Source organism: Ambystoma mexicanum, chromosome 2p (genome assembly GCF_040938575.1).
Source record: "Ambystoma mexicanum isolate Mex_15411 chromosome 2p, UKY_AmexF1_1, whole genome shotgun sequence".
NCBI lineage: Eukaryota > Metazoa > Chordata > Amphibia > Caudata > Ambystomatidae > Ambystoma > Ambystoma mexicanum.
Window position 1 is genome coordinate 316,498,184 of NC_090923.1, and position 21,186 is coordinate 316,519,369.

Genomic DNA, 21,186 nt, shown 5'->3' on the forward strand with positions numbered 1-21,186 from the left:
GTTCCCGACGCACTCTCGCACCTGAAGGGGAAGACAAGAATAGCAAGGTGAGCCAAGGGAATACACAGAGGAGATATTAGTTATCCCCCCTTAGACTTACCTGATTTTACCACCGGGGGTACTATTCCTCTTCACGGGTCGGCGCAGTTTCCACAGCATTCTCGCCGAACCCCGGCCCCTAAGGGGAAACAAAAGGACAGCAAAGTGAAACAAAGGGACAAACAAGGGGAATCCTCCTCACCACAATAGACTTACCTGATTTTACCGCCGGAGGCATTATTCCCCGAGACTTCATACTTTCTCTCAGCGCCTGAATAAGGGAGCAAGCAACAGGTTACATATTGACATTATTTTATCGAACTGTGTTGGATAATACAAATCCTTACCTGAATATTACTGGTTGCCACGAGGAACTCTTCGCTAGGGTCAAGCTGCAACCTGCAAGGAATCGGATAAGAGTGAAAGTCAGACATTTGAACTCTTACAAACTACATACTTACGGCGTCTTGCCGGGAATCTCAGAGTCAATATTGTTCTGGAACTCACCAATTCCTTCGAGCCAGTGAAGTAACTGGTTATCTACGCACCCATGCGCTCAATGCAGGATGGAGAGCTCATCTTTCCAAACCATCAGGTGAGACTTTAAGAGGGGACATCAAAGGTGATCGGTGGGGAGAACAGAGGGAGTTGGGGGGACGGGGGGGTTTACGCTCAACTCCACGGGCGGTTAATTTCCTTTCTCCATTTGCAGAAGAATATTCCTACGGGCCAAGCAAACGAAGCTAGGTGGGCCAGTCCAGTCCGTAATCTCGGCACTACGCATCACATTGGTGGAGACCGCAGCTGTCCAGTTCAGATCGACGCCTCTGTGGGAGCCAGGTGAGCATAACAGAATGCGAAGCCTACCCACAAATTCCCACCCGGGCATTATGGATACCTCAGAAACTGACCAATTGGCCCAATTACTAGGGGAACTGAGGGCTGAAGTGCATTCCGCCCGTCAAGAAACCAATGCCCTTAGGAGAGAACTGATTTTGTCAAAGGAGCAAACTGATGATCTTGCTAGGCAACTACTGCAAAGCCAGGCTGGACAAGCACCCCTACCAGGTCCCGGGGGAAATCCAGCTCCTGTGTCATCAAGTAACCTACCAGGAAATATTCCATTAGCTCCGCCTGAACGCTTTGCCGGAGATCCCAAAAGGTTTGCCGTGTTTATGAACCAATGCCGCTTTCACTTTTTATGCAGACCTGGAGCCTTCCCAAACGATCAAGCCAAGGTAGCCTTTGTATTGTCATATATCTCAGCAGCAGTGCAGCTGATTGGTCAATTCCACTAGTTACTTTGGGATTTTCATGGCTTTCAAATGAGCATGGAAAGACTATTTGCCCGGCACTCGCAAGGACAGGCCCTGGATAACAAACTTTTGTCCCTACGACAGGGTAACCAGGACCTTCTATCCTACATCGCGACCTTTAATAGGTTGATAGCGGAAACTGGATGGCCTGAGGTAAAACGAATCACGTTATTTCATCGAGGGCTTTGAGGAGAACTCGAGGATGTCTTAGCTCAAGTCGTGAACCCACCTCAAGACTGCGCTGAATAAATAGACTAAGTGGTCCAGTTAGATCACAGACTTCAGAACAGAAAGGCTGATCAAGCCAAGTTTGAGAATCAGGTGTTGGTAAAAACCCACGCTAACCCAAAAGGAGCAGATGCTTCAGAACGCATGCAAATCAGAGGGGTTAAAGGACCCTTAACCCAGAAGGATAGAGAAAGGAGACGGCAAATGCAATTGCGTCTATATTGTGGAACTTCTGGGCATTTTCTATGGGATTGCCCTGTAAAACAACCCAAGAAGGTGGTAGGAGCTGCTGAAAAAAGCCATATGGAGTCAGACTCGGGAAACGACCACGCCCGACAAGCGTAGAGGTCCGCTTGCCAAGCTTAAAGAAAGATACTCCGACCTCGCATTTCATCATACCAATGGTCCTCGTAGATCCAAAGCAACCATCGCGTATGCACGCAGTAAGGGCATACATTGATAGCGGGGCCATAGGAAACTATGTGGACTACGAATTGGCTTCCAGGATGAATCTACCTCTCTGCCGAAAAACCACCTCAGATGGCATCACCACAGTCGATGGAACTGAAATTGCCTCTGGGCCTGTAACTCATTCCACCGCAGAGATGACACTATTGGGTCAGGATGGGCATCGAGAGACTATTGTGTTTGATCTAATCAAAGCCCCACAGTTCCACATAATACTGGGGATACCTTGGTTGGGAACACATAATCATTGTATTGATTGGCAAGAGAAGAGAATAACCTTCCCGGATTGTGCACAGACCTGTTACCCAAAGAAAAATCTGAACGCAGGCCTGGCCACAGTAACCACAGCAGTCGTGCAACTACCTCCAGAATACCAAGAATTCCAGGATGGCTTCCAAAAAGAACAGGCAAACACCTTACCACCTCACAGATCGTACGATTGTCAAATCGATCTCATAACCGGTGCACAACCCCCTTGTAGCAAAATCTACGCCCTTACAGAACCTGAGAACCTTCACCTACGACAATACATAGACCAGTACCTTGCTAATGGCTTCATTCGCCCATCCAAGTCCGCTGCATCTTCAGCTTTGTTCTTCGTGCCTAAAAAGGAAGTGACCTCAGAACGTGCATAGACTACCGCGCATTGAACCAGATAACTGTTAAGAACCGATACCCATTGCCTCTGATCCCTGAACTACTAGATCAAGTGAAGGACGCTTGCATATACACTAAGTTAGATCTCCGGGGGGCATACCATCTGGAACGTGTAAAAGAGGGCGACGAGGGGGCGTGGCCAGGCGGCACACCATGCAGACGTGCCTCCTTTGAGCTCCGGTCTGTAGCGCCCAAGTCGGCCGTATCAACGCTACGAAAAGGAGAATTTCGGCCCTACATTATCACGAAGCTGAGTTGACATGGCGGGGGACCCGATGCAGAACTTTTGAAGCAGAGAAATCGGGAATTATGCTTTTCTAGTGCCGAGGTTCCTGGCACGGGGAGATCCAAGATGGCGGATCGCGCCCTTCACTGCAATCCCTGGTGGAAGACGACGGGCCCCTGTGGCTGTGACAGCTCCAGAATGCCGAGGGCAGAACAGAAGCACGGGCGTCGCTGAAATCAGCAGCGGAGCCTGGTGGAGAGCGGAGATCCAGACAACCAGCCCGAACGCCGTGGGAGCGGCTGCGGCCTCCCCATTCCAGCCGGCCCCCCCTCCCCCCAGAACTGGACCGGACCCGGTTGGGCCTGAGGGACGCTGGTGAGGACCCGGCTGTGACTCCTCGTTCCTGGAACGGATCAGCGGCACTGGTGTACAGCCCCCGCTGGCCCCGGAGAACCGGCCCCGGATACCGACTCGAGAACCGGACCGGGTGGTGACGGACCCGCGGGTGAGTCCCCCGCCTCCTGCCCGGAACCGGCCCCGGACCCCTACCGGAGTACCAGACCGGGCGGTGACGGATCCGCCCCCCGGGTGAGTCTCCTGCCGCCGGCCCCCTCCCCTCTTTTCGAGTGCCCCCGCTTGCCTGCCTTGCCCCTGGGAGCGTTGCTCGGGGCGGCGGGACGGTGAGGCACGGGGTGGACGGGTCTTCCGGAGACATCCGCCGCGGGCTGCCGCCTTTTCCAACCCGGTTCACCATTGGCCTCCCTGCCCTAAGGCTGAAGCTGCAACCACTGTTCCTGCAGAGCCAGAGAGCGGACCCGGCCGGCTCCCAACACCGGGCCTGGTGGTCGGTGACACCCGGGTGTGACCCCATCCTCACCTTCACGGTTGGTTGACTCGAGAGTGCCAGCCCCTCACCAGCAGCGCCAGAGAACAGGCCCGGTTGGCCCCGGGGGACCGGACTGTGCAGCAACGGACCTTGCCTTGCGGGTGAGTCCCCCCCCTGCGCTCTGTTTGCTCACCTGCCCCGGGAACAGCTCTCGAGGTGGGGGGCGCGGGGCGGACCACCCAGCACTCGCAGAGCCCGATCCGGGAGACCTGGCGGTGGGGGGTCCGCGGAGAGTGACCCTGTCCATCACACCAGCCCAGCAGACTTACAACACCACGAAGCCACATTGCTCCACGATAGCGTGACGACGGGCCCAGGTACCGCATACAGCAAGCCAATCAGGCACTAAAACATAGGGGGCATCCACAAACACGGCCGGGCGTCTGGGGATCTCGCTGGGAGAATCTAAGCGCCCAGAAATACCCAACGCTGGGACATAACCTCTGAAGCCCATAACAACACCAAAATACGTGCCCCTACACACGCCTCCTTAGATATCTAAGATCTCCACGAGAAGCCAATCAAGCGCAATCCACAGCACCCTGGGGATGCCCAAATCTGGGACTAAACAGAAAACACGCAGCATACAAGCCTATTTGTCACCACAACCAAGGGACATACCCACGTTCCCTGCTCCAACCTCAGAGCGGAATACCAATATGGCTGTGTCCAGGGAGGATCTGGAGAATATGTTCAAGTCCCTTAAACAAGACATCACCCAGGAAATAAAGAAGGAGATCAAAACCTCCAAGGACTCTCTGGCCCAGTCACTTGCAGACCTGACCTCTCACCTTGGAGGCCTGGAATCCAGGGTCAATGATCTAGAAAATGTCACCTGCGTGCAATCCCACGACAATCATGCCCTGGCGGAAAGAGTTAAGATTGTCGAAGAACATCTGGAGGACATCTGGGCAAAACAAGCCGATCTTGAAAATAGGTCGAGACGGAACAACATTCGCCTGCGTGGAGTTCCCCGGAAGATCCCCGACCGAGACCTAGCGGAATACGTCGGGACGTTCTTCAGATCCCTTTTGGAGCTGCCACCGAATGAGTAACTAATATTGGACAGAACACACCGGGTGTACTCTTCAGCCCAACTGAAGAAGAATTTGCCTCCAGACGTACTTACCCGAGTGCATTTCTACCGCCAGAAAGAAGACATCATGGCGGCAGCCAGGAATGCAGACTCAATCCGATTTCAGAGCACTGAGATACACCTATTCCAGGACCTGGCTCCATACACCCTGGCCCGCAGACGGCGCCTGCACAGAGTGACATCCTGGCTGAGGGATCAGAGGATCCGGTATCGCTGGGGGTTCCCCTGCAAACTCATATTTGAACTCAACAACCAACACCACATAATTTCCACCGAGGAGGAAGCGAAAAGCTTGATGGAAGAGACTCCTGACGGGGCTGACCGCGACCCACGGCCTCCGGTAGATGATGAGCCCACCTCTCGTCCTGACCCAAAGCCTAGGAGGGGAAGATCCCGCCGTAGGCCGAGGGATGCGACAGCCCCTGACGGCGAACCGGATCTGAGAAAGACATCGATAACCCCTGGCGGGGCTCCTTCGCCGGCGTCCTCGGAGGAGAAGAGTTGGGCAGCGATCTGTACGGGATGAAGGTGAGGGAGTGGCTTTTAGCCCCACCAGAAGGAAGGTTCCCTGCGAGGATGCCACCTACCCCCCGCCGAGACCCGAGGCGGGAGCCCAGCTGTGAGAGGGTGATACATACCTCCCTACGGAGTTCTCCCCCATACTTGGATTTAGTACTCCCAACAAAGTTCTCCCCCACGCACTGGTATGCTACTCTCCCCTGTTTTCACCCCTCGCTGCCCGGTCTCACTGAAGGCCCTTGAGCACTCTGTTACCCGCAATTAACGATCAACTCTCCCATGTTCAACCCCAGTTTAACCTCGGCAGCTACTTGCTACCCCTGAGCCTTAAGTTTAAATGTAGTTGGGCTCCGAAATTCCTTATTTGCAACTGACTTGGGCGCCAGACTGGATGGCGCCCGACAAAGATAGTACTTAGATCAACGTACCTCGGGGATTCTGATCATCGTAGTTATTGATGGAAATGACTAACGTATTTGCTGCCATAGACCCTTCTTATAAGTTTTTTATTGAGTTTTTTATTGAGTTTCTTATGTTTTATACCCACCTGCTGCTACCAGAGAAGATTTATGCTCTGACCCACCATGGCCCTCACCCCGGTCGGACCTCTGTGCCCCACTCAAAGAAATGCATCCATCCGGTGATGGCCAGAAGTCTCTTATTACCCATGGAACCTGAGCGACTGAGTCATGGCAACCCCTAGCTATAAATTTATCTCGCTTAACGTGCAGGGTCTGAACTCCCCCCCTAAAGCGTAAAGCACTTCTCCACAGATTGAGGTCTTTAGACGCCTCCTTCCTGTTTCTTCAAGAGACACATCTGTGCCCAGCGGATGAATTCCGCCTGAATGACAGAAATTACCCCATTAGATTCTTTGCATCGAGCGGCCTGAAAAAGCGTGGGGTTGCCATCTTAGTGCGCAAAGGGATCTCTTTCAAAACTCACGGACAGTTTCGGGACGAAGAGGGGAGGTTCCTACTGGTTAACGCTACACTGGATGGCCGCAAGGTCACTCTGGTCTCCATCTATGGCCCGAACTCTAATCAAAGTCAGTTCTTCACGAAGTTGTCTAAAGCCTTGTTCGATCACGCTGAGGGGGAGGTGATCATGGGAGGGGATTTTAATGCAGTAATCAACCCCATGGCCGACAAAACACTACCCCCCACAGTAAATGATAGTAACAACTTCAAGGCCCTCACCTCTATACTGAGAGAACATTCCCTGATTGAGGTATGGCGATATCTTCACCAAGATGAAAGGAATTACACATACTTTTCACCAGTACATGGCGGGTTCTCAAGACTCGACATGTTCATGATAGCCGAATCATTGATCCCAAACGTGTTAGAAGCAGAGATTCTCCCAGAGGCATTAGCGGATCACTCCCCGGTCCTATTATCTATCTCACCCCCTCGAGTCACCCCTCCCATGAAACCCCCCTGGAGGCTAAATGACTTCCTACTGGATGACCCAATAATTCGGGCCCACATTAAGGAAACTATAGAGCTATATTATAGCGAGAATAGCACGGGAGACGTGAGTTTGGGAACTGTCTGGGATGCGGGGAAGGCGGTATTCAGGGGCCACCTAATAGATCAGGCCGCGCAAAGGGGGAGATCTAGGAAATTGTTGCGTGAGCAACTAGAGGAGGAAGTCCTCAGACTGGAAGGGCTGCATAAGGAAAAACCCACTCGCGCACATTAAGGGACTTGAGGGTCGCCAAGAAAGCGCTGGAGGCACACCACGTGGGGAGGGCGGCCTATGGCATGATGCGCACTAAACAATTTTTTTACACAAAAGGGAACAAAGCAAACAGGCTATTAGCAGCCAAAATAGGGAAGCAGACTAAACAAAATAGAATAGACTTCCTAAGGGAAAAGACAGGTAGAGGCACTTTCTCAGAAGAGGGTAAATGCCACATCGTAAAAGATTATTTCACGGAACTCGCTACCCCGCACATAGGGAACCCGGCCCTCATTGAGGAGTTCATAGACAAAGCGGAGCTCCCACAAATACCCCAAACCCTGATGGATACTCTAGAAGCGCCAATGACGGGGGAAGAAATAGAAGCAGTCATCAAATCCCTCCCCAATGGGAAGGCCCCGGGTCCAGATGGGTTTACAAACAAGTTCTATAAAACCTTCGTGAAGGAACTCACACCACACCTAACCACTTTATTTAACACCCTGTGGGAAGTGGGGTCAGTCACCACATCCATGGCGGAATCATTTACCACCCTAATACTAAAACCTGGAAAAGACCCAGCTGATTGCACCTCCTATCGGCCCATAGCTCTGCTTAATACCGACGGCAAAATCTTCAGCAAAATCATAGCGCGCCGTCTGGGGGAAGTATTACCTAAGCTAATAGATCGAGATCAGACGGGCTTCATCCAGGGTAGATCGGCCCATGACAACATTAGAAGAGCAATTGACCTGATAGCCCTTGCCCCCTCCATTCCAGCTCCTCTCTCCCTACTGTCATTAGATGCCCATCGTGCCTTTGACAGCATGTCATGGGATTACCTACACTCGGTCCTGAAGGGGTTTGGGTTTAGCCCGCATTTCTCTAAGCTGATACTAGCCAATTTCCAGATCCCCACCACCCAGGTCCGAGTCAACGCCCTTTGGACGCCGAGGATACCTCTGGGCAGAGGGACCAGGCAGGGCTGCCCCCTATCGCCGTTGGTGTTTGCGCTTGCAATGGAACCACTAGCCCAACATATCCGCCTACACCCCGAAATCCTAGGGCTCACACTAAAAGACCAGACGCACAAAGTGGCCTTATACGCAGATGATGTGCTCTGCTTCCTGCGAGAGGCCCAGACCTCAGTCCCCCCACTCATGGCTCTGCTGGATAAATTTGAGCAGACTTCGGGCTTCTCAATAAACGCAGCCAAATCAAAGGGGCTGAACCTGTCCGAAACCCCCGAGGTATTAAACGCCTTACAGAACAAATTCTCCCTCAGCTGGGAGACCGCCAAAATAACATACCTGGGAGTGTCCTTGACTGCAAGTTATTCTGGGCTAGCGAAGGCCAATATTTCCCCACTATTTAAAGAAGCTAAGGAATCACTACTAAAATGGGGCCCCCAGGAAATTTCCTGGCTGGGGCGAATGTCAGCTGTTAAAATGACCCTATTACCTCGCCTTCTCTATGTATTCCAGGCGCTCCCAATTTATATCCCAGAGCGAGACCTACAAGGCCTCCAGAAAGCTATATCCCAATTCATCTGGCAAGGTAAAACACCTAGAATACAGCGCAAGATCCTCATTAGAAGTAGACAGCTTGGCGGCCTGGGGCTCCCGTCTACGGTAAGATACTATCGTGCATCCCAGATAGCCCCTATCCTGACATGGGCGCTCCAAGAGGACCCCCCTAAGTGGCGAGATATAGAACAGACACTCACTGCGACCCCCCTATCTCATCTCCCTTTCCTGCCACGGGAAGCGCGAGCCTCCCAATTCCCACTCCTCCCAACCACGTGCGCCTCATTCAGATGCTGGGACAGACAGCTCACCCTAAGAGGACTGACCCCGGGCCTGGGCCCTATGACCCCGATCACGCAGAACCCCATCTTTACCCCGGGGCTTCAACCTAGATCCTATCATAAATGGTCGGGAAACAAAACCCTGAGGCTGCAGGAGACATACGCGGACGGTGTCCCCTTAACATTTATTCAGTGTAAGGAGAAATTTAACCTCCCAGAATCCGAAAGGTTTAAATACATCCAACTTAGGCACTGGATCACCAACCCACTAGTTAGGAAAGCCGCCAGCAGACCCCCCATAGGTCTTGAACTAACTGCGATCGAAGGTCAACGTGCCCATAATGTAGCTACATGCTACCGCCTCACAGAAATAGCCCCAGAGGGGGAGGAACTACCGTACATGGCATCATGGGGGAAAGAGCTGGGGAAAGAGATTTCTCCTGAATCGTGGCAGAGAATCTGGGCCAGAGCACACAAGTCCTCCAGATGCACGACAGTGAGGGAATGTGCACTCAAAATATGCTATAGATGGTATTTCACTCCGCAGAGACTGCATGCCATGAACGTTGAATACCCCGAGACTTGCTGGCACGGGTGCGGGGCGAAGGGGGACCTGGGTCACATGTGGTGGCACTGCCCAACCATTCAATCTTTTTGGCTGGAGATTCGCTCCAAAATTAAAGACATCTCCGGATCCCTCCTCCCGCTGGACCCAATGGTGATGGTCCTGGGAGATTCTCCTAAGGATGGATCATATCCGCAATCCGGCCCTAGAGCACAGCTCATTACCCAGCTACTGATGGCAGCCCGCCTTACGCGCGCGCGCGCTTTTGGAAAGAGCCGGAGGGCCCCTGTATTGCTCAATGGTGGGTCAAGGTCTGGGAAATCTTGGGAATGGAGAAACTAACAGCCACATTACTGAATCGAACGGACAAATTTCGACAAATTTGGGGCCCTTTTTTAGACCACGTGGAAGATAAGGAACATATGTTCTTTCAACCAAAACTAATCAAATGCCTCCTGCAGCCCTGAGGATCACACTAAAAACAAGGTACACGGCTGATCCAACACCAGAACCTGACAATACTGGCTACCAAGAATAACACCCGGACCACGGGGGGGGGGATGCAGGTGGAAAAGAATGGGGTCCTTCCCCCCCTCCCTTTTTTTTTTTTCTTCTTCTTTCCTCCTTCCTCCATAAACAATTGCAGCAACACATCCTCGAGAGTAACAATGATATTACAAATGAATAATAATGCTTAAAAATGAAATGTCAACTCACTGTTAAATTAATCACTCTCAGCGCTATTCGTTGTGCTCTAGGCAGGAGAATAATGATATAATGTTGAACTGCACTTAAATATCCTTGCCATTGTTTATACTGTTAAAGTTTGCATTGTGAACTGATATTTCAATAAAAAGATTTTGACAAAAAAAAAAAAGAGGGCGACGAATGGAAGACTGCTTTTCGCACTAAGTATGGGTTATTCGAATACCAGGTGATGCCTTTCGGGTTGTGCAATGCACCAGCAGCCTTCCAATACTTCATGAACGATGTCCTTCGTGAACTCATTGATGTTTGTGTTATCGTATATATTGATGATATTCTAGTATACTCCTCTTCAGAATCTGACCATGTGAAGCACGTCTGAGCAGTCCTTGAGAAATTGCGCCAGCACAAACTATACCTTGACTCACCCCAACACTTCGAAATGCCCTGTCATGATCTCTGCTTCCAAAAGATCAGGACTTGCCCGACTCCCTTGGAAGCAGACCCATAACCCCGGTTCCGAGTGCCAGCCAGTCCCAATTGGGACCTTTTGGACCCTGTCCTGGCGCCAGTGGCACCAGGCTCATAAAGATGCCCAGTCCCAGCGCTGGAAGCGCCGGGCTCATAATGCTTGGGTGGACTTACCTGCAGCAGACCATGCTGCTTACTTACCTGCCAGTTGAACCCCTGATCCTCTTCTGTTTGGGACTACTTTTCCTGTTGGGTGGGGCAGGAGCCACTCCCTAGGTTCAGAACACTGGAACTCTTCTGGAAAGCAGGAACTCTTTTCTTACCTAGGCGTGGCTGTGGAAGGAGACACCTAAGCACTACAGGAGGCTATTTAAACCACACCCGATGGATGAATCTTGCTTTGTGTTATTCTGCATTCTCTGCAGCAGAACGCTCATCGTGTCTTCTGCTTCTGATCCTGGGCCTAAGGGAACAAAGGCTTACCATCCTGGAATCCAGTCTTCAGCAGCACCTGTAAAGACAAAGAAAGAACAGGTTAGCACTACGGTCTTCAGTGGCAGCGCATCTCTTACCTGGTCCATCGGCTGCCACCAACGCCTCGCGCTGCATTCTGGCATCTGAAAGACAAAGGCTTACCTACTCTTCGCATGCTCCGGAGGTCTTCGCACTGCATTCCGGTATCTGAAAGACAAAAGCTTACCAGCTCTTCGCACGCTCCGGAGGCCTTTGGCGCTGCATCCCGCATCTGAAAGACAAAAGAAGGTGCGTTTAAAGACATTGCGCAACTTTATTACTCACGTGCCATTACTCCTTCCCACGCCGAATCCAGTGGGTATTCCAGCACCCTTCAACTTCTCTAAAGCTCCGAACTTGTACCTGCAAGATAAAAGGGACAGTTAGTGCGCATCGTGAAGCAGGCTACAAGCGCTTACTTACGTGCTTCCAGGCGCTTCTATTCCTCACGCGGGTTCGATCCTCAACTCTCATCAGCCCACCATCCGCCATCGCCGGAACCCTGCAAAACAAGAGATATCATTACAAAAGACTTTTAAGACATTTGAAGTGCCCAGAACTTACCGTTCATGCAGTTAACGACGGACAGCAGTCCTCTGAGGTCAAGAGGCCTGCACCCTTATCCAGTGAAGAAACTGGTTACGGCACCCTGCCCCGAGGCAGATGGAGAGCTCGGCGTTCACTTACCTAAGGTGAGGGCGTTAACCTTTGGGGTTCTACAGGAGAAGAGAAAGGGAAGAGGAGAGAGGCACCCAATAACCCCAGTTCATTAATCCCATATTTTCTATCTGCAGACATCTTACTCTTCAAGTCAGACATACAGTGCACAGAGGTCCAGCCCAAAGAGCCAACCGTGTGTTACACATCACCTTTGAAGATACGGCATTCACCCAGTCAAGACCGGCGCCTCTGCGGGAATCAGGTGAGCGTTACATGCCCGCAGTGGACCATCTGCACGCTACGATTACCCAAGCCTTTAAGGAAGCAAATGCACATTTAAAAAAGGCGAAAGAAAAATACAAGAAAGATGCTGATCGGCATAGAAGTGATACTCCACAATACCAGATAGGGGACCAAGTATGGTTAACCACAAAACAAGAACACTGACCTTTAACCCCAGATATTTGTGACCTTACTCTATTAAGGCCATTATCAACCCAGTGGCTGTCAAGTTGGACTTACTTGCTAATATGCGAATTCACCCCGTCTTTCATGTGTCACTTTTGAGGCCGGTGCAACCAGGGACAAGACTAACCAAGTGCCGTCATGATGCCTACCCCCGGGGACCCAGACCAAGTCCAGCAACCCCAGAAGCAGGCATCAAGTTATTCTAAGCAAGCCCAACAACCCCTGCTAGGGGCTATTTGGGTGCAGTCTTGGCGCCTATGGAGAGTCAATCCTGGCGCCATAGGCGCCATTCTCATAGATTAAAACTTACCTGATGCAGACCATGCTGCAAAGACCATGCTGCAAGAGCTCCAAGCCTAAAGAGGCTTGGAAGGGACTATTTTACCTAGGGACTATTTTTTACTCGGGTGGGGCTGGGGAGGAATACTTACCTGGGACTACTTTGGAGGCTATTTAAACCACGCCCGAAGAGCAGCACACGCTTTGCGTTATTCTGCATCCAGCAGCTTAACGCTCACCGTGCTTGCAAGTCTGCATCCAGTCTTCTGCCACGCCCGCCTCGAATCTGGAGCTCCTAGAAAATCGGAGAAAGAAGGAGAAAAGACCTGAATCCCGATCCATCGCGCCTTCAAGCTGGAAGAAAGAAGTTATTTTATGCGCAACGCCTCGCCTGCTGCAGCGCCGCGCTGAACTCACCGGCCTTCCCAGCATCTTCACATTCCACTGCATCCTTCTGCATGTTCCCGCCGCACTCCGGCACCTAAAGGGGAAGACGAGAATAGCAAGGTGAGCCAAGGGAATACACAGAGGAGATATTAGTTATCCCCCCCATAGGCTTACCTGATTTTACCACCAGGGGTACTATTCCTCTTTACAGGTCGGCGCAGCTTCCACAGCATCCTCGCCGAACCCCGGCCCCTAAGGGGAAACAAAAGGACAGCAAAGTGAAACAAAGGGACTAACAAGGGGAAACCTCCTCACCACAATAGACTTACCTGATTTTACCGCCGGAGGCATTATTCCCCGAGACTTCATACTTTCTCTCAGCGCCTGAATAAGGGAGAAAGCAACAGGTTACATATTGACATTATTTTATCGAACTGTGTTGCATAATACAAATCCTTACCTGAATATTACCGGTTGCCACGAGGAATTCTTCGCTAGGGTCAAGCTGCAACCTGCAAGGAATTGGACAAGAGTGAAAGTCAGACATTTTAACTCTTACGAACTACATACTTACGGCGTCTTGCCGGGAATCTCAGAGTCAATATTGTTCTGGAACTCACCAAATCCTTCGAGCCAGTGAAGTAACTGGTTATCTACGCACCTCTGCGCTCAATGCAGGATGGAGAGCTCATCTTTCCAAACCATCAGGTAAGACTATAAGAGGGGACATAAAGGGTGATCAATGGGGAGAACAGCGGGAGCGGGGGTGGGGGTTAACGCTCAACTCCACGGGTGTTTAATTCCCTTTCTCCATTTGCAGAAGAATATTCCTACGGGCCAAGCAAACGAAGCTAGGTGGGCCAGTCCAGTCCCTCATCTCGGCACTACTCGTCACATTGGTGGAGACCGCAGCTGTCCAGTTCAGATTGACGCCCCTGTGGGAGCCAGGTGAGTGTAACAGCCAAAGGCCTCTTGCGGGGAGGTCTCCGTTGTGTGCTCCCCATCCCTCCAGAGAGACGTCCGTTGTCACCGTTTCCTGGTGCGCTGGGGTCTGGAAGTCCACGTCCGCAGCGAGATGTGCGCGCATGCCCCAGCACCGGATCGATTGACGGAAAGTCTCGTTGAGTGGGATCTTGTCTTCGAAGCTTCCCGCCGCTTGTATCCAACGGGCATCGAGGAACTCCTGCAGTGGCCACATCTGCAACCTGCACAGATGCACGAGGTAGATGCAAGATTACATCATGCCGAGTAGGGACTTGATGGACCTCACCCTGGCCACTTCCATGGTCAACAGCCGTTGCACCTTGCCTAGGATGGCCCTCGTCCTTTCTTCCAACAGTGTGGCCAACCACACCACTGTGTAGAGTCTGGCTCCCAGGAACACGGTGACCTGCGATGGTACCAAGTGGGACTTTGCAAAGTTGATCGTGAATCCCAGTTCCGTGAACAGACAGACAGTCCTCGCTGTGTGGTTGACGGCGAGTTCTCTTGACTATGCTCAGATGAGCCAATCGTCCAGGTAGGGGTATAAGTGGATCCCCTGTAGGTGCAGCCGCGCCGCTACCAGTGCCAGGCACTTTACAAAGACCCTTGGAGCCGACTTCAACCTGAAGGGCAGGGCCTTGAACTGGTAGTACCGCCCTTGGACCACGAACCGTAGGATGTCCTTTGTGTATGGGGATGTGAAAGTAAGCATCATCCAAGTCCAGCGATGATAGAAAGTCGCCTTCCTCCAGCTGTCCCAGCACGTGTTGAAGGGTAACCATCTGAAACTTCTGTGCTTTGATGTATTTGTTGAGGCGTCGAAGGTCCAGGATGGGCCGCCAGTCCTCTTTCGGACGAGGAAGTACCGTGAGTATACTCCGGAGCACCGGAGCATCTTTGGGACGAGTTCTATTGCGCCCTTTCTCAGCATGGCTCGTACCTCCAGAAGCAGCTGTAGAACGTGGTTTTCTTTCCTAGCCACAGGTGGGTCACGGCGGCACTTCCTTTGGAACTCCAGAGTGTGCCCGTGGGCCAGGGCATCCAGCACCCAATGATCGGTGGAGACGGACTCCCACACGCTGATGAACTTCGCCAGCCGGCCTCCCACCGGGGTGCTCAGGTGCGGGCTTGACGTCACGGCCGGTTCAGTCCTGTTTTGCCGAGGACTTGCTCCTTGGCGGCGACAACAGTATCCACCGGCTTTGCAGCTGCCTCTGTAAGCTTCCTGCGACGAGGAACGGGCAGCTTGTCGGTACAACGATCAACTGCGGCCGAACCCTTTGGAGGCACCTTGGAATTTGCCTCCGGAGGTCCGAAAGGACGGCCGTCGTTGGAGTGCCCAAGGCATGGGCCATCTTGGTGTCCGCTTTGATGGCCTGCAGACTCTCCTCCACTGCTTTCCCGAACAGGTTGTTTTTCTTTCGAAGGGCATGTCCAGAACCCTGGTCTGCACGTCCTGACGGAAGTCGGTGGCCCTGAGCCAACCACGCCGGCACAGGCAAACGCTGTTGCCCATCTGGCGAAATTCAGTATCGGCGATGTCAGTTGCTACCATGATGCCGTGATCCGACGCCACCTCGCCTTCTTGCAGGATTTCCAAGGCTTCCGCACTCTTGTCGTCTGGGAGGAAGAATGGGATAGGGGAGACCTTGTACCACGGCTCCCTATCATAGCGGGCCACGATTGCGAGGGCATTGGCCGCCTTGAAGGTCGTCGGTGGCGATGAGATGACTACGTCCCATGGCATCTAGCTTCTTTCCCTCGCTGTCTGGCGGGGAAGTGGAGGATGACGCCGTCGCCCCTGCCGCTTTCTTCTTGGCTGCCGCGGAGACTACGGAATCCGGGGTCGGTTGCACCCTGAGGCACATAGGAGCAGAATCCGGGACCCAGTACTTCTTCTCGTACCGCTCTCTCTTCTCGTACCGGTCTCTCTTCGCAGGGGCCGAGGATGGGTTCTTCAAAAGGCAAAGTCCCTCGTCCCATATGCCGTTCAACAGCGGGACAGAGAGTACCCTTTTCCTCTTGGCTTCCCGTCGTTGGTAGAGAAATCCCTCTTTCTTCTGTTCCTCGGGGCACAGCTGGAAAAGCTCTGAGGCCCTCCGATGATGGTGTGAAAGGGGCCAAGTTCGTCGGGAGTGAGCACAGGGGGAGAGGGGGTGAGGGGAGATCCATTCCGTCGTCGCCACCCTCATCAGTCCCCGTCATCGCCAACTCCGTCTCGTCCTTCAGCGGAGGGGTTGGGGGTGAAGGCTGGAAGGGAGGAGGATGAACTCGCCTCTGCTTGCTCAGCGGGCTCCCCGACGGTCCATGCGCCACTGGATCGTCCGCTGGGGGTAAGGGCAACCTTGTCCTCATCTCCGTACAAAGGGACTGCAAAGCCATCAAGATTGTTCCCGAGTTGTCCTGTGGCGTAGGCATCGGTTGCAACGGGAGCGTCGGCTGGGGCGCGGGGTCCTGTTTCCTCCACGGCCTGCGGCTTCTTGTCGGCTCCACCATCAATCTTTAAGTCAGCCTCGTCGGGATCCTTCCCGTAGATCCTGACCTCCTCAAACTTCTTGTCCAGGATAGCTTTGACGCCAGCCAGCTCATCCTCGGAGGAGGTATCTGAGTCTGTTAGGGCTACTGTGCCCCCCACTCTTTCTCGACCCAGGGTTTCAAGGGGGTCTTCTCGATCGGCTGGCAAGATGATTCCCTCCAGAGTGACAGGGAAACTTGAGGCCTGGAGGTAGTCTCCACTAGGGTAGCCACCGCCAGCTTTGCCAGGGCCACCACGACTCCTTCAATCGAGGCCTTAGCCGGGTGAATCAGGGCCTTCACGACCTTGGGTGCGTCTGGGGCCTTCACCTTAGGGGGAGGGTCACTGCCTCACCCCCCCCTTGGCTTTCTCCGTTGGGATCGACCGGGGCTTCTCCTGAAGCTTACCCGGGCTCTCCGACTTCTTTTTCACCGAGCCAGAGCTTTGGCTTGTGGATGATGGCGTCAGTGACCTCACGCCCTGCCTGGCAGCCAAGGAGCCTGAACCAACGGCGCTACCAGTGCCTGCAGACTCGCAATGCTTTGCCTTTTGTTGGGCACCCGTCGCTGGAGCGTCCTCAAAGGTCTTAGAAGATCGCTCGGACTTCCTCTTCTCACCTGCTACTGGGCTCTTCGCCTCCAGCCAGTTGGCGAGTCGTGTACGACGGTCCTTCATGGTCCGGAGGGACATGTTCTTGCAGAACGCACAGTCCTCCTCCACGTACAACTTTTCGGCGTGTAGGCAATAGAGGCACTGAGTGCTCGTCCTCAAAGACGTTCTGCAGTCCACATCTTGGCCCGTTCCTGTACAGTTTAGATCCAATAGGTGTTAAATCTCCCTTGTCCTGGGCCATGTCCAAATCGGGGTAGGCCTCAAAGGTCTTCCGGAATCCTCCAAGACGTGTAATCTGACAAAAATCCACCCTTGATCGGAAGAAGAATCGGTGGAGCTTGAGGCTTGAATTGACCGAAAAATAAGAGTAACCTCTTTGAAAAAACGCAATACGCAGTAAAAGCTCGAGAGCTACAACACGAGTACTCCCAACACTTGAACGTGCGGTCAGAGGAGGGGCTTAGGTAGAGGGCAGTCATTGGTTGGGGGCAGTATGATCCAGAGACCAGTGATTGGTTAATAGTAGAAAGTTCAGAAACAAAACAAACTGATTTTTTTTTCTTTACAGAGAATTCCCAGCCTGACGACGGGGAATATTCATGAGCATGTGAATCCATGCCAGACCCCACCCTAGAGAAATTTTTTTATAACGCCTTTGGCGTAATTAATGGTTGGTCCAAGGAGTTTCTAAATGGTATAACCCAGATGTAACCAACCCCAAGTGTAGCAGTACCTTTTCTTGTTGATAAAGTCACAAAAGGCAAAAGGGAAACAGTTTCCCAGGACTGACAGTCTAACGGACTGATCTGTTTCCCCATAACAAATGCGCAAAAGATAGGGGAAGTGAAGCTGACCAAATGTCAGAACAGGTTCAAATACAGAGCAAAAAGAAAGGGGGTCGATAGAAACTATGGAGGGAAAGTTGCAAAAAGAGAAAATGTTCCCAACAATGATCCGTTGAGGGCCACTTGCTTGGGTAGACTGTGAAGGCATCGACTTTTGATACTATATGTTAGGCAGACGATTGCTGTCACTGTGTCTTTACATCCACATCCAATGTCCCTACAAAAAATGTATAGCAAGCATATTCCCCACCCCTATAATTTTGACATCATGAAGTGCTTGTCTAGTATTCACTCACTTATTCATAGTTTTCTAGATTAACTACAAACTTTAGCTGTGGTTATGTTTCATGAACAGTTACAGTCTGCATGACAGAGGATGAGTGCTTCAATCAGCAAATCTTAAAGGAAAACTGCCAAGGAGCTATCGTGTGAAGTATTTACTATTGTATACGGCAGGTTGTGGTCCACTATAGATATACATAAAACCCGCCATTAACAGTGCCAGTACTCTGCCCAGAACAATCATGTGGCACAACAGTCAAAGGTGATTGTATAAAATATCACAAACTGTATTATCTCACAAGTAGTCAGTGCTAGGACAGCAAAACAAAATATTTCATACCTGATCTTGTTTACTCTGTGTGGCTAGGAGATAATGCTCATCGTGAGGATCTTCTGGATCTCCTTGAGACCGGTACTGCAATGTGGTCATTTTCTGCCCCACAATGCCAAATGTTGCAGGGTAAAACAATGCCATTGGAGCCTGGTGATAAAGAGAAAACAATCTGCGTTACTTTAAATGTAAGCCAGAAAGGAAAGGAATATTTGCATCTTTCCTGGATAAGGCTGTTGGATTTGGATAAGAAGTTACAACGCAGATGGTCCTTACCCTTAATTTGTTTTTGTCAAAGAAAGGAAATATTTTAGGCGATTTTCCTTTACTAAGTAATGAGTACTGAGAGCAGTAGTAAGAATCACACTTGAGATCAACTTTATCCAAAATACAGATTTTACTTGCAGTGGCTCCTGGACATACACTGAACAAAAGTAGCAAGACATCTGTTTCGTAGTTTAAAGTGATAATTACATGGCATGCTAGGGTAACACGTCAGAGGTTTACATAATCACTTGAGGGGAACATTAATCAGCATTATAATTCTAGGTTTAGGTCACTGTATGTTATGTTATTGGGCATTTGTATAGCGCCTTTTACCATTGGTATGATTCCAAAGTGATGTGGGTGGACCGCTCTTGGGAAACGTAGTCCAGGTCAGTGAAGAGAGTAGTGTAGTAAAGTACTTGGGTGCACTCGGTATCTGTGCAGCCAGACCAAGTGGTGTGTAGCTGCATTCTGGTGCTAGGCGTGGTGCGGTGGTTGTGTGAAATCTGGAGAGTGTGCGCATCAAGGCCTGTCGGACATGGGTAGCTGCATTCTGGTGGCAGCAGCGTTTGTGAATGGGATTATGTGTGCAGCTAGTCCGATTTTCGTGGGGTATAGCTGCGTTCTAAAGACTGTTGAGGTGATCATGAAGGTATACAATTATGTGTGCAGGTAGCCCAAATTGATTGAGGGGTATAGCTGCATTCTACCGGTTGTTGGTGGGGAGGAAAGAGTTAACATATTGATGTGTTTGAGTGTTTGTGTTGATTCGAGGGGGACCCTGTTCCTGACGAGTTTCCAGTGACTGTCAAGGGGATGGTGTCTCCCTTTTGTTTCTGCTATTAGGCTAGGTCCTCCATGTGTCTTGTTGGGTCTGCAATTGCTTATTAGCGTTGCCAGTTGAATGTTGGCAGCCAGATCTGGCCCAAATCATATTGTTTCAATATAGGTGCTGGAGAGCCCCTCGGTCAGTAGTTGTGCTAAATATATTCCCAGGATTGTAGGATTAGCACAGATATAAGGGCTAGTAGGCTCTCGGTATGAATTTTGTTCAAAGACTTCCAGATGAGTAAGATCTGCAAGGATGGGTATCTCCAAGACTATTAGCGTAGCACATATCTGGAGGGGGTAATGATCAAGCTCAGCCATTGCATTGGTACATAACTGCTAGGGTTACGAGTCTAGCACAATCAGTCTAGATAATTGGAGATAAATAACTGTTAGCCTCATAGCGTAGTGTATACCTGGTGGAGTAAGGTAATGAATGAACTCTGTCATGGCGAAGGTACCCAAGGGGTTGCATGTGTTAAAATCGCAGCAAAAATGGCTGTGGAGACAAAATATCACGGCAAAAAGGCAGCGGTTTTGCTGCCGCAATCATATAAAGGATGCGGGTGACACGCCCGCAACCCCTGCTCGCCTTTTTTGGCATTTTCGATGCAGTTTTATCACTGCATACCACCCAATGATTTCCAGATTAGCAAGATTAGCAAAGATGGGCCTCACTTATGGCGCAGTCCATATCTTGAGGGGGTAATGATCAAGGTCAGCGATGGCGTATAAGTGCTACTATGATTCGAGTTTCAGATATAGGGCAGTGGCTTCAGATAGTTGGAGGTAGATAACCTCTGGCATGAGAGCCTATTAGAGGGCCCGTATTGAGGGAGTTACCAAGCAATTTCTTGGACGTGGTGGCAAGTTGTGAGTTTTTAGGGAAGTGCCAAGTTTTGAGTGCCTTTCGGAAAGCCATGTAATCTTGGCTGTGTCTAATGCGTGAAGGCAGTGAGTTTCGCAAAGTTGTCGCCAGGGTTAAGTTGGCGGACCCTCTGATCCTGGACGAATAGGAGGCGGGACCACTAGGAGGGCGGTTGTGCTTGACCTTAGGGTCCCAGTTGGGTGGTAAGGCGTAGTCTTTCTTGTAGGTATTTTGTGCCTGCTTTGTGCACCGCTCGGGGGGTAATACACAGGATTATGAAGGTGGCTCTAGTCTGTTGGGGTAGGTGAGGTAAGAGAAGATGTGTTTCAGAAGCCTAAGGTGGAAATGACAGGATCTGGATGCATTGTGGATGTGGTGAGACAGAGTTAGGTCAGAGTCCTTTGTGCAGCTGAGGTTTTTGACAGTGGTGGTGGTCAGGGGGGCAGGGGAGGTAGGAGCTGAAGGAGGGTGGCTAACAAGTCAGTTGGAGGGATAGAGCAGTTTTGCGCATACCATGATCTTCGGTTTCCCTGGGTTCAGAAGGAGATGGTTAGTCGTCATCCAACGGTCAATGTCAGCGAGACATGCTGCTGGGTTAGGGCGAGTGTCAGAGGTCGATTTAGGAACTCTCAAGATTTGTGGGTTATCCGCATAGCTACAGCAGGTGAGGTTGTGTGAGCG

The 21,186-nt window shown here is 51.3% G+C and overlaps 1 protein-coding gene across 3 annotated transcripts in view; it reads right to left on the reverse strand.

Annotated features, from left to right (window-relative positions):
• ACTR8 (actin related protein 8) overlaps positions 1–21,186 on the reverse strand; it is a 520,692-nt gene that overhangs the window by 104,443 nt on the left and 395,063 nt on the right. For all 3 annotated transcript variants that reach the window (XM_069643635.1, XM_069643636.1, XM_069643634.1), the window contains one exon: positions 18,552–18,692. In XM_069643635.1, coding sequence (XP_069499736.1) covers positions 18,552–18,692 — 141 coding nt within the window. The remainder of the gene's footprint in view (positions 1–18,551; positions 18,693–21,186) is intronic.